Consider the following 14,718-nt stretch of genomic DNA (forward strand, 5'->3'; position numbering starts at 1 on the left):
ATAACAAAAAATAATAAAAAAGTCCACAAGTCAAATAACAAGCCAGGAGTCAAAACCAGAGCTGGTAGTCAGACGAGCCGAGTCAGGAGCCTAAGCGAATAGTAAGACGAGCCGGAATCAGGAACAAGGAAAACAGCAGTGTCAGGAACAAGCCAGGGATCAGGAACCAGGAAGTATGTCAGGCAGCCAGGTAATACACAGGAACTCTCACAAACAGGTCTGAGACAACGCAAAGGCAAAGCATACTGAACAGATGCCCTTTAAATAATAAGTGATGACATCACAATTCTGAGACTGCATCCTGTCTCACATGGATGATGCACACCAGTCTGGCCATAAAAGGAAGTGCAGGAAGTGAGTAGCATCCCCACAATGCACCATAGTCAGGAAGAGAGGTGAGTAAAATGGCTGCCAGCAGCACATGGCAAACACAACAGGGAAAAAACCCTGACAGGTAGGCGTCGCAGCAGTGCTGTGGAGAGGTGCAAGTGTCTAGAGTGTGATAAAAATTTGTAAATAGCTGAACTGAACAAACGGAGCACTATTTGTTAAGTCAGTTTGTGCATATAAGGGCACTTTTTATCGCTGCAAAAGTGATTATACTGCAAGCAGAAAAATTGTTGCGCTTTTATTTTTTAAAGGCACAGTAGGCTTTTTTATTTCAAATATTTTGCTATAAGATTTGACTTTCAAGGTTAAATATATCAAGTAAAGAACGACTAATATTGCTATTGCTAGTCTGTTTAACATGGCTGAACTTCAGGAAAGTACCTGTTCTATGTGTTTAGATGCCAATGTGGAACCTCCTCTTACTTTTTGTCCCTCATGTACTGAAAGGGCCTTAAAATGTAAAGAACAGATTTTCTTTAACGCAAGTATGTCTAAGGATGCTTCTCAGTCTGATGAGAATCAGGGTATGCCGCTACTTTCTCCCCAAGCGTCACAACCTTTAACGTCCACCCAAGCGACGCTGTGTTCCTCAACTGCGTCCACTTAATTTACTCTTCAGGATATGGCTGCAGTTATGTCATCTACCCTTTCAGAGGTTTTATCCAAGTTGCCAGTGTTGCAGGGCAAACACAGCAGGACAGAAGCCACCTTGGTTCCTGCGACTTCTGATGCTTTGCTGGCTATTTCCGATGTACCCTCTCAGGGATCTGATTTGGGGGGTAGGGAACTTCTGTCTGAGGGGGAACTTTCCGACTCGGGAAGCGTGTTACCTCAGACAGACTCGGACGTCATGTCCTTCAGATTTAAGCTTGAACACCTCCGCCTGTTACTTCGGGAGGTTTTAGCGACTCTGGATGACTGTGACTCTATTGTGGTACCACCAGACAAATTGTGTAAGGTGGACAAATACTTAGAGGTTCCTGCTTACCCAGGTTTACAGTTCCTAAGAGACTCTCGGAAATTATTATGCGGGAAGGACCGGGTATCCTGTTTTCACCTTCCCCTAATTTTAAGAAAATGTATCCTATAGCTGACACTGTTCGGGATTCTTGGCAAACAGTCCCTAAGGTGGAGGGAGCTATATCTACCTTGGCTAAGCGTACAACTATTCCTATTGAGGATAGTTGTGCTTACAAAGATCCTATGGATACAAAGTTGGAGGGTCTTCTAAAGAAGTTATTTATTCATCAGGGTTTTCTCTTACAACCGACGGCCTGTATTGTACCAGTTAAAACTGCGGTGGCCTTTTGGTTTGACGCCTTAGAAGAGTCTCTTAAGACTGAGACTCCTTTAGAGGAAATCTTAGATAGAATTAAGGCTCTTAAGCTGGCTAATTCTTTTATTACGGATGCCGCCTTTCAGATTGCCAAGCTGGCGGCTAAAAATGGGGGATTTGCCATTTTAGCGCATAGAGTGTTATGGTTAAAATCTTGGTCTGCTGATGTGTCCTCTAAATCAAAGCTTTTGGCTATCCCTTTCAAAGGAAAGACCCTATTCGGGCCTGACTTGAAAGAAATCATTTCTGACATTACGGGAGGTAAGGGTCATCTCCTACCTCAGGATAAGGCAGCTAAACTGAGGGGTAAACAGAATAATTTTCGTTCCTTTCGGAATTTCAAGGGAGTCTCCTCTTCTTCTTCTGCTAAGCAGGAAGGGAATTTTGCACAAGCCAAGTCCGTCTGGAGACCCAACCAGGCTTGGAACAAGAGTAAGCAACCCAAGAAGCCCGCTGCTTCTCCCAAGTCAGCATGAAGGGGCGGCCCCCGATCCGGGACCGGATCTAGTAGGGGGCAGACTTACTCTCTTTCCCCAGGCTTGGATAAGAGACGTTCAGGACCCCTGGACACTGGAAATCGCGTCACAAGGGTATCAACTGGAATTCAGAAATTCTCTCCCAAGGGGGAGGTTTCTTGTTTCACGATTGTCTGTAGACCAGATAAAAAGAGAGGCGTTCTTACGTTGTGTAAAAGACATCTCTACTATGGGAGTAATTCGTCCCTTTCCAATACAGGAACAGGGGCAGGGGTTTTACTCAAATATTTTCGTGGTTCCCAAAAAAGAGGGAACGTTTTGACCCATTTTAGATCTCAAAAATCTAAACAAGTTTCTCAGAGTCCGATCCTTCAAGATGGAGACTATTCAGACAATTCTGCCATTGATCCAGGATGGTCAATATGTGACTACCGTGGACTTAAAGGATGCATATCTTCATATTCCTATCCACAAAGATCATCACCAGTTCCTAAGGTTTGCCTTCCTGGACAAACATTTTCAGTTCGTGGCTCTTCCCTTCGGGATGGCCACAGCACCCAGTATCTTCACGAAGATTCTAGGGTCTCTTCTGGCGGTTCTCAGGCCACGGGGCATTGCAGTGGCGCCTTATCTGGATGATATTCTGATCCAGGCGTCATCGTATCAACTGACAAAATCTCATACAGACATAGTTCTGTCCTTTCTGAGGACTCATGGGTGGAAGGTGAATCTAGAAAAGAGTTCACTAATTCCACAGACAAGGGTTCCTTTCCTGGGAACTCTAATAGATTCTGTATACATGAAAATTTTCTTAACGGAAGTCAGAAAGTTAAAGATTCTGAATACATGCTGATCCCTTCAGTCCAATCCTCGACCATCAGTGGCCCTGTACATGGAAGTGATTGGATTGATGGTGGCGGCAATGGACATCATTCCGTTTGCTCGCTTTCATCTCAGACCGCTACAACTGTGCATGCTAAGGCAGTGGAATGGAGATTGTGCAAATTTGTCTCCTCAGATAGATCTGGATCAGGAGACAAGAGACTCTCTTCTTTGGTGGTTGTCGCCGGATCATCTGTCCCAAGGGACGTGCTTCCGCAGACCCTCATGGGTGATAGTGACAACGGACGCCAGTCTACTAGGCTGGGGTGCAGTCTGGAATTCCCTAAAGGCTCCGGGGGTGGGGACTCGGTCGGAGTCTCTGCTCCAATCAATATTCGGAAATTGAGAGCAATATTAAATGCGCTTCAGGCTTGGCCTAAATTGGCTTCGGCCAAATTCATCCGATTTCAGTCGGACAACATCACGGCTGTGGCTTACATCAATCATCAGGGAGGAACAAGTAGCTCCTTAGCGATGACAGAAGTATCCAAGATAATTCGGTGGGCGGAAGCCACTCTTGTTATCTGTCAGCAATCTACATCCCAGGAGTGGACAACTGGGAAGCTGACTTTTTGAGCAAACAGACGTTTCATCCGGGGGAATGGGAACTCCATCCGGAGGTCTTTGCCACTCTGATTCTCAAATGTGGCAGACCGGAGTTGGATCTTATGGCATTTCGTCAGAATGCCAAACTCCCGAGATATGGATCCAGGTCCAGGGATCCTCAGGCCGAACTGATAGATGCCTTGGCAGTGCCTTGGTCGTTCAACCTAGTTTATGTGTTTCCACCGTTTGCTCTCCTTCCCCGGATGATTGCTCGGATCAAACAGGAGAGGGCTTCGGTGATTCTCATCACTCCTGCGTGGCCTTGCAGGACTTGGTATGCCGATCTGGTGGACATGTCCTCTCTGCCACCGTGGAAGCTTCCATTGAGGCAGGACCTTCTCATTCAGGGACCCTTCCATCATCCGAATCTGGTTTCTGTGCAGCTGACTGCTTGGAGATTGAACGCTTGATTTTATCTAAGCGGGGGTTTTCTGATTCGGTCATTGATACCTTAATTCAGGCACGTAAGCCTGTTACTAGAAAGATCTACCATAAGATATGGTGTAAATATCTTTATTGGTGCGAATCCAAGGGCTACTCATGGAGTAGGGTTCGGATTCCCAGGATTTTATCTTTTCTCCAAGAAGGATTGGAGAAATGGTTATCAGCAAGTTCCTTAAAGGGACAGATTTCTGCTTTGTCATTTTGCTACACAAGCGTCTGGCAGATATTCCAGACGTTCAGTCTTTTTGTCAGGCTCTGACTAGAATCAAGCCTGTGTTTAGACCAATTGCTCCACCCTGAAGTTTGAATTTAGTTCTTAATGTTCTTCAAGGGGTCTTGTTTGAACCCATGCATTCCATAGATATTAAGTTATTATCTTCTAAAGTTTTATTTTTGGTTGCTATTTTTTCTGCTTGCAGAGTTTCTGAGCTTTCAGCTTTACAATGTGATTCTCCTTATCTTATTTTCCATTCTGATAAGGTGGTTTTACGTACCAAACCTGGTTTCCTTCCTAAGGTTGTTTCTAATAAGAATATTAATCAGGAAATTGTTGTTCCTTCCTTATGTCCTAATCCTTCCTTCTTCTAAGGAGCGTCTGTTGCATAACTTGGACGTGGTCCGTGCCCTTAAGTTTTACTTGCAGGCGACTAAAGAATTTCGTCAATCATCTTCATTATTTGTTGTTTTTTCTGGAAGACGTAGGGGCCAAAAAGCTACGGCTACCTCTCTTTCTTTATGGCTGAAGAGTATCATCCGTTTTGCATATGAGACTGCTGGACAGCAGCTTCCGGAAAGAATTACGGCTCATTCTACTAGGGCTGTGGCTTCCACATGGGCATTGAAAAATGATGCTTCTGTTGAACAGATTTACAAGGCTGCAACTTGGTCGTCTCTTCACACTTTTTCCAAATTTTCCAAATTTGATACTTTTGCCTCGTCCAAGACTGTTTTCGGGAGAAAGGTTCTTCAAGCAGTGGTGCCTTCAGTTTAGGTTCCTGTCTTGTCCCTCTCTTTCATCCGTGTCCTATAGCTTTGGTATTGTATCCCATAAGTAAGGATGAAATCCGTGGACTCATATTTTGTAATAGAAAAGGAAATGTATGCTTACCTGATAAATTTATTTCTTTTACGATATGACGAGTCCACGGCCCACCCTGTCATTTCTCAGACAGGTATTTACTTATTTTTGTTAAACTTCAGTCACCTCTGCACTTTTGGCTTTTCCTTTCTCTTCCTAACTTCGGTCGAATGACTGGAGTAGGAGGGAAGGGAGGAGCTATATATACAGCTCTGTTGTGGTGCTCTTTGCCTCCTCCTGCTGACCAGGAGGCGTAATCCCATAAATAAGGATGAAATCCGTGGACTCGTCATATCGTAAAAGAAATACATTTATCAGGTAAGCATAAATTTCCTTGTCCTATCAGTACCATAGAGGTTCAGACTCATCTTTTTCCTTCATTACCGCTTTTACCTAGTGTGGTGGCTCTCATCAAGCAGGAGCAAGCATCAGTGATTCTGATTGCTCCATCGTGGCCGCGAAGGACGTGGTTTACGGATCTGGTGGGAATGTCCTCATCTCCTCAGTGGAGGTTAACTTGTTGCAGAGATCTGCTGATACAGGGTCCCTTCATTCATCAAAATCTAGATTCTCTGAGGCTGACTGCGTGGAGATTGAACGCTTAGTCTTAGCCAAGAGAAGTTTTTCTGAAAGTGTTATCGACACTCTGGTTCAAGCTCGTAAGCCAGTTACTGTCGTATCTACCATAAAGTGTGGAGGACTTACGAGTACTGGTGTGAAGAGCGTTGCTTTTCCTGGCATAAGGTTAAGGTTGCCAGAATGTTATCTTTTCTCCAGGATTGAATGGAGAAGGGTCTATCAGCTAGTTCCGTGAAGGGACAGATATCGGCCTTTGGCTGGGGTGTCTTTGCCTCCTGGTGGCCAGGTGTTGTATTTCCCAGCAGTGAGGAATGAAGTCGTGGACTCTCCCATCCAGGAAGGAAAGGATTTTATCTGGTAAGGATAAATTATGATTTTTTTTATAACAAAGAATATCAAAAGAACAAAGTAAATTTGATAATAAAAGCTAAAGGGCCATAATAGTCGAATCACATGATCTGCAATTTTAAGACTAGCGACCCTGCACTACTGTGTGTTTAACCCCCGCAAAGAGCACTGAAGGGTCCGAAGGGAACCACCGCTGATCCAGTTAACCGTTCTAGTCACACGACTCAGCTGTTTCTGCTTAGGACCAGCAGTGCTCTGTGGGTCCTGAGCAGCACTTCTACTGTGTGTTTAACCCCTTTATGGAGGTTAAACCCACAGTAGTGCAGGGTCACTAGTCTTTAAAATACAGGCTCTAATGAATTAGAGGTTAAAGCATGTCATTTTTTTTGTCTATTATGGCCCTTTAATAGTTCTCTCTTTTTAAATGTTATTACTTTTTTCTTCACTCTATTTCTCTCCTATGTAAAAAAAAATAAAAAATGAATAGCTGTGGATCCAGTCTGCAGAAGAGAAGCAGACAAAATAAATGACGCCTTTTATGTTATGACATTCCTGCAGTGCTGGAAAAAAAAGATAATTCTATAAAACACAGCTTAGTGTTTGCATTATCATTTTCCGCACCGATTGCACAAAAAGTATAGATTGCAGTATTTAAACCCCAGATGATATTAATAAATAAACCCACATTCTTTATATTCAGCTCCTGTTTCTCAGTAGGCATTTGTATGCAGGTGCTTTCTCTCAGTTGCTTGCTTGTCAAGTGGTTAAAGGGATGTGAAACCCCAAATTTTTCTTTCATGATTCAGACAGAACAGGCAATTCTAAACAACTTTCTAATTTACTTCTATTATACATTTTCTTCATTCTCTTGATATCCTTTGTTGAAAAACAGGGACATATGCTTAGTTGCTGGCCTTTTCTGGAGCACTATATGGCAGCAGTTTTGCAAGAATGTTGTCCATTTGCAAGAGCACTATATGGCAGCACTATTCTGTACCATGTAGTGCTCCTGATACCTACCTAGGTATCTCTTCAACACAGAATATCATGGGAACGAAGGAAATTTGATAAGAGAAGTAAATGGCAAACTTTATTAAAATCATATGCTCTCTCTGAATCACAAAAGAAAATATTTTGGTTTCATATCCCTTCCAACTTCACACTACACTCCCTACCATCTGACTCCTGACGTTTGCGGCCTTGCAAAAATGTGCACATGTTACTGGTGACATTGCCATGTACAAGGACGTTGAAAACTCAGGGAGGTCTTATTAAAGGGACAGTAAAGCCAATATTAAACGTCCATGATTCAGATAGAGCATGCAATTTTAAGCAACATTCCAATTTATTTGTGTTATCTAATGTGCTTCATTCTCTTGATATTCTTTATTGAAAAGCATACCTAGGTAGGCTTAGGAGCAGCAATGCACTGCTGGAAGCTAGCTGCTTATTGGTGACTGCACTTATATGATGCTTGTAATTTGCTCACCAATGTGTTTAGCTAGTTCCCAGTTGTGCATTGCTGCTTCTTCAACAAAGGATACCAGGAGAATTAAACAGATTTGATAATAGGAGCAAATTTGAAAAGTTGTCTAAAATTGTATGCTCATTCCTGTAGTATTGCTATAAATTAACTTTATTATTATTATTAAGTATGGAAGCTTCCTAAGTACATTAACGCCTTTTTACTGCAGTTTGATTTTCAATGGCTAAATTCCATCACCACCTCTTGAGGTATTTGGAGGAGGCAATATTGACATGTTACTGGAGTAGACACTGCTGGCCACTGTCAGTTTGTTAGCAAAAGCTCTATTGTATTTCAGTATCTTATCTGATATTCCCTGCCGAGGCCAATTTGGGACAGTTATATAGAAGAGATAGGCTGGTGTGCATTTCCAATTCTGAGTTAAAGGGATAGTGTAGTGTAAAATTGGTTTCTCCTTAATGTGTTTCAAATTACTTGTTATACCAGCTGCGGAATATAAAATGTATGGGAAAAGTTATAATTTTAGGTATATTTTTGTTTATGAAATGGCTATTTCTGCTAACTGAAACCGCAATTCAATAAAATGGGCTGATCTTGTAGAGAGAAAATACCTCTCATCTGTCTAATTATTTGCAAAAAGTTCTCCTTATCTTCTTTGTTACTATTTACTGAAAGGCCAACACTTACAGGCCCATTTATCAAGCTCCGTACGGAGCTTGAAGGGCCGTGTTTCTGGCGAGTCTTCAGACTCGCCAGAAACACAACTTATGAAGCAGCGGTCTAAAGACCACTGCTCCATAACCCTGTCCGCCTGCTCTGAACAGGCGGACAGGAATCGCCGGACATCAACCCGATCGAATACGATCAGGTTGATTGACAGCTCCCTGCTGGCGGCCGATTGGCCGCGAGTCAGCAGGGGGCGGCGTTGCACCAGCAGCTCTTGTGAGCTGCTGGTGCAATGTTAAATGCGGAGAGCGTATTGCTCTCCGCATTTAGCGAGGTCTTGCGGACCTGATCCGCAGTGTCGGATCAGGTCCGCAAGCCCTTTGATAAATGGGCCTGTTAGAGAGAACAATGGAAAATGAACATTTAAGTACCCCTTTGTCACAGCCCCCCACTAGGTGCATTATTTTATCTAAACTTTCTTATTTGTATGTTTTTTTTTTTATAAACAGTCTTGTCCAAAAATGAAATTTCCCCCAAGGGATTAGGAGCTTTGCTATAAATGCCCTGGTTACACTGCCCATGCACATCTGACTCTAAGCATACCCCAACTACATCCATAGCACCCAGTGACTCTGATCATGGACATCCTGTGACTCTGCCCTATCTCCAATTGCACACATGTAACAGCCACAACTCTGCCTACTTAACCCCTTCACTACTGGGACTTTCATAGAAAAACTTGCCCAAAATACTGAAGAATTTTTAGCATTTTTGCTATTCATTTAAACAGAGCCTTGTTTTTTGTATTTACCTGTCAAAACTATATATATATTTTAAGTAGACAATCCAAAGTATTGATCTAAGCCCATTTTGGTATATTTCATGACACAATTTCACCGCCAAATGAGATCAAATTAAAAAAAAAAATGTATTTTTTTTTTTTTTTACAAACTTTGGGTTTCTCACTGAAATTATTTACATACCGCTTGTGCAATCATTGTGCAAATAGTTGTAAAAGTATATCTGGGATACCCTTTGTTCAGAAATAGCAGACGCATATGGATTTGCCATTGCTTTTTGGTAATTAGAAGGCCACTAATTGCAGCTGTGCACCACACTTCTATTATTCCTGGCAGTGAAGGGGTTAATTAGTTATCTTAAAATATTAGTTTTAGCTTTAGTGTAGAGATTACCCTCCCATCTGACACTTTCTAACCTCTGATCCCTCCCTAACAGCTTTTTTTTCTCCATTGACTTCTATGGGGAAGAGGTTATTGTTTGTGAGATAGTTTAATTGCGATAGTAAGCTGTTTGCGCTCTTCGAGTTAGCGCAAGAGTGCTAACTTTTTACTTTCAACTCATAATACCGGCGCAACTAAAGCGCAAAAAGTTTACTTCTAGCGCAATTAGCGCTCTAGCGTAAGCGCATAATAGTGCTGCACTTGTAATCTGGCCCTAAATACACCCCAGTAGGTTAAAATGGATAATTGGGAACACATTACAGGGGAGGAAATGTTAGAGTACACTGTCCCTTTAAATTCCAGGTAAAGAGGACAAAATACATTTAAAACTAATGAAAGTACAATGCAAGTACAGTTATTTCACAACACATTATTTAACATTTTGATATTACAAAGAGTTCCATATCTCTTTTAACATACTGACAAAGCCCTCCCACAGAACAGGTTGTTTACATAGGACAGTAATGGTGAACATTGGCACCCCAGATGTTTTAGAACTACATTTCCCATGATGCTTAGGTCCTCTACAGTTCAGTTAAGCATCATGGGAAATGTAGTTCTTAAACATCTGGAGTACCAAGGTTCACCATCACTGACATAGGATAACATTGCCTTTTGATATATTCAGCACTGATTCTTCATAGCTCTTCAGTTACACAACAAAATCACTGCAAAGAATAATTTTACTTTAGACCTTATACATTTATAATCCTATTTATTATTATTCCTTCTTGTTTCTGCTGCAGGTCTTGACAAGGATTCGTTCAGGACATAGAGCCAATATTTTTAGTGCAAAATTCATGCCTCTTACCAATGACAAACAAGTTATTTCTTGCTCCGGAGATGGAGTTATATATTATACAAACATTGAAAAAGATGCAGAAACTAACCGACAGTGCCAATTTACATGTCATTATGGAACTGCTTATGAGGTAAGTGAAGTCCGAGTTTTATCCAAGTCTTCTACTGTAGAAGGTTATTTTGCTTATTTTTTACTTTTAAAGAGACGGTCAACACCAAAATTGTTATTGTTTAAAAATATAGATACTGCCTTTTACTCCCCTTTCCCCAGCTTTGCACAACCAACATTGTTATATTAATATACTTTATAAAATGTAAACCTCTAAATTTCAGCCTGTTTCTAAGCCACTACAGACAGCCTCTTATCACATGCTTTTTTATTAGCTTTTCACAACAGGAGAATGCTAATTCATGTGGGCCATATAGATAACATTGTGCTCACTCTCGTGGAGTTGTGCAAACCACAACACTAATTGGCTAAAATGCACATTAATAGATAATGAATAAATAAATAGCCCTGAGATAAGGGGGCTGCCAGAAGATGCTTAGATACAAGGTAATCACAGCGGTAAAAAGTACATTAATATAACCGTGTTGGTTGTGCAAAACTGGGGAATGGGTAATAAAGGGATTATCTATCTATTTAAACAATACACATTTTGGAGTAGACTGTCCCTTTAATAAAGGGTATGGTGAATTTAGACTTTTATTTAGAGTGATTCTTTTTTTTTTTTTTTATTTGGCTCCAAATCTCTTCCTTTTGACTTAAAGGGACATGAAACCTAATTCTCTTTCATGATTAATACAAAGCATCCTATTTAAAACAACTTTTCAATGTACTTCTCTTGTCAAATTTGCTTCATTCCATTTGTATTCTTGTTGAAAGAGCTGCAATGTACTACTGGGAGCTAGCTGAGCACATGAGGTGAGCCAATAACGAGACATAAATGTGCAGCCACTAATAAGCAGCTAGCTCTAGTAGTGCATTGGTGGTCTTGAGCCTACCTAGGTATGTTCTTAAACAAGTAATACAATGACAAAAAAGCTAATTTGATAATGGCAGTAAATTGGAAAGTTATTTAAAATTGTAGGCTCTGTTTGAATAATGAAAGATTAAAAGGGACATAAAACACTTTGTAATTACAAGACTTCACTGTAGCCTTTCAATACATAAACTTACTACCAACCAAATGTAAACATTTTCTGAATTTCTTAGCACCTTGTTTTCATCAATTGCATTTCAATGCCCCCAACCTCCACCTCCCTTATTTGGAAGAGTCAGGGTCAATGACGGACAGATATGTAGAAGGATTATGGTTTGTAATTTCTGTAAAATGTAGGTTTCCTAATTCTGAGAATAGGAAGTGCACACTGTAGAGTTTAATTATAAGAAAAAAGTGAGGGGGGATAAATAATGAAAGCATACTGAAATGTAGTATTTATTTATTTTTATGTTCCATGTCACTTAAAGGGACAGTCTACTCCTGAATTTTATTGTTTAAAAAGATAGATAATCCCTTTATTACCCATTCCCCAGTTCTGCATAACCAACACGGTTATATTAATACACTTTTCTCTAGTAAGGTGTATCCAGTCCACGGATCATCCATTACTTATGGGATATTCTCATTCCCAACAGGAAGTTGCAAGAGGACCCACAGCAAAGCTGTTATATAGCTCCTCCCCTTCCTACCATATCCAGTCATTCTCTTGCAACTCTCAACACGCATGGAGGTAGTAAGAGGAAAGTGGTGAAAAATAGTTAGTTTATTAACTTCAATCAAAAGTTTGTTATTTTAAATAGTACCGGAGTTGTGCTATTTGTTCTAAGGCAAAGATAGAAGAAGAATTTGCCTGAGTTTTCTATGATCTTAGCAGGATGTAACTAAGATCCATTGCTGTTCTTATACATGTCTGAAGAGTGAGGTAACTTCAGGGGGAGAATGGCATGCAGTTTATTCTGCTATCAGGTATATGCAGTTATGATGTTTTTCTAGGATTGGAAATGCTAGAAAATGCTGCTGATTCCTGATAAATGTAAGTTAAGCCTGAATACAGTGATTTAATAACGACTAGTATCATGCTTATTCCCAGGGGTAATACCCTTATAGATATGCTATATAAAACGTTTGCTGGCATGTTTAATCGTTTTTTATATATGCTTGGTGATAAAACTTATTGGGGCCTAATTTTTTCCACATGGCTGGCTGTATTTTTGCCTAGAAACAGTTTCCTGAGGCTTTCCACTGCTGTAATATGAGTGGGAGGGGCCTTTTTTAGAGCTTTTTTGCGCAGTTATATTTACAGACTGAGACATCCAGTTTTCCTCAAGAGTCCCCTGCATGCTACAGGACATCTCTAAAGAGCCTAAAAACGTTTATTGGGGAAGGTAGGAGCCACAGTAAAGCTGTGGCATTTTGCTGGGACTGTTAAAAAACGTCTATGTCGTTTTTTTGATCCGTTTTTTGAACTAAGGGGTTAATCATCCATTTGCAAGTGGGTGCAATGCTCTGTTAGCCTATTACATACACTGTAAAAATTTTGTTTGTGTAACTGCCTTTTTTCACTGTTTTTCAAATTTTGACTAAATTTGTTTCTCTTAAAGGCACAGTACTGTTTTTTATATTTGCTTGTTAACTTGAATTAAAGATTTTTCCAAGCTTGCTAGTCTCATTGCTAGTCTGTATAAACATGTCTGACATAGAGGAAACTCTTTGTTCATTATGTTTAAAGGCCATGGTGGAAAAATGTTTCCTATAGACGCCACCACACGGGACTTATGGCACACAGTCCCTAAGGTGGAGGGAGCAGTTTCTACTTTAGCAAAGCGTACCACTATCCCTGTCGAGGACAGTTGTGCTTTTTTAGATCCAATGGATAAAAAATTAGAAGGTTACCTTAAGAAAATATTTTCTCCAACATTGGTGTGTCCGGTCCACGGCGTCATCCTTACTTGTGGGAATATTCTCTTCCCCAACAGGAAATGGCAAAGAGCACAGCAAAAGCTGCCCATATAGCCCCTCCTCAGGCTCCGCCCCCCAGTCATTCTCTTTGCCGCTCTGAACAAGTAGCATCTCCACGGAGATGGTGAAGAGTATGTGGTGAGATCTCACGGGTGGAAGGTGAACGTAGAAAAGAGTTCCCTGTCTCCATCAACAAGAGTTCCCTTTTTGGGAACAATAATAGATTCTTTAGAAATGAAGATCTTCCTGACAGAGGTCAGAAAGTCAAAGCTTCTAAACGCTTGTCAAGTTCTTCACTCTATTCTGGAGCCTTCCATAGCTCAGTGCATGGAAGTAGTAGGATTGATGGTTGCAGCAATGGACATAGTTCCTTTTGCTCGAATTCATCTAAGACCATTACAACTGTGCATGCTCAATCAGTGGAATGGGGACTATGCAGACTTGTCTCCCCAGATTCAAGTAGACCAGGTAACCAGAGACTCACTCCGTTGGTGGTTGACTCAGGATCACCTGTCTCAGGGAATGAGTTTCCGCAGACCAGAGTGGGTCATTGTCACGACCGACGCCAGTCTATTAGGCTGGGGCGCGGTCTGGGACTCCCTGAAAGCTCAGGGTCTATGGTCTCGGGAAGAGTCCCTTCTCCCGATAAACATCCTGGAACTGAGAGCTATATTCAATGTGCTCCGGGCTTGGCCTCAACTAGCGAAGGCCGGATTCATAAGATTCCAGTCGGACAACATGACGACTAGCTTACATCAACCATCAGGGAGGAACAAAGAGTTTCTTGGCGATGAGAGAGGTATCCAAGATCATCAAATGGGCGGAGGATCACTCCTGCCACCTATCTGCAATTCACATCCCAGGAGTAGACAACTGGGAGGCGGATTATTTGAGTCGTCAGACTTTCCATCCGGGGGAGTGGGAAATCCACCCGGAGGTCTTTGCCCAGTTAACTCAATTATGGGGCATTCCAGACATGGATATGATGGCGTCCCGTCAGAACTTCAAGGTTCCCCGCTACGGGTCCAGATCCAGGGATCCCAAGGCGACTCTAGTGGATGCATTAGTGGCGCCTTGGTCGTTCAACCTAGCTTATATGTTTCCACCGTTTCCTCTCCTTCCCAGGCTCGTAGCCAGGATCAAACAGGAGAAGGCCTCAGTGATTCTGATAGCTCCTGCGTGGCCACGCAGGACTTGGTATGCAGATCTGGTGAATATGTCATCGGTTCCACCATGGAAGCTACCTTTGAGACAGGATCTTCTAGTACAAGGTCCATTCGAACATCCAAATCTAGTTTCTCTGCAGCTGACTGCTTGGAAATTGAACGCTTGATTTTATCCAAGCGTGGATTTTCAAATACAGTGATAGATACTCTGGTCCAAGCCAGAAAACCTGTGACTAGAAAGATTTACCATAAAATA

At 41.6% G+C, this 14,718-nt stretch overlaps 1 protein-coding gene across 5 annotated transcripts in view; it reads left to right on the forward strand.

Annotated features, from left to right (window-relative positions):
- Nucleotides 1–14,718, forward strand: part of DCAF6 (DDB1 and CUL4 associated factor 6) — an 863,174-nt gene that overhangs the window by 94,227 nt on the left and 754,229 nt on the right. For all 5 annotated transcript variants that reach the window (XM_053706826.1, XM_053706828.1, XM_053706829.1 and 2 more), the window contains exon 4: nt 10,279–10,464. In XM_053706826.1, the coding sequence (XP_053562801.1) occupies nt 10,279–10,464 (186 nt within the window). The remainder of the gene's footprint in view (nt 1–10,278; nt 10,465–14,718) is intronic.

Source organism: Bombina bombina, chromosome 3 (assembly GCF_027579735.1).
Source record: "Bombina bombina isolate aBomBom1 chromosome 3, aBomBom1.pri, whole genome shotgun sequence".
Taxonomy (NCBI): Eukaryota; Metazoa; Chordata; class Amphibia; order Anura; family Bombinatoridae; genus Bombina; species Bombina bombina.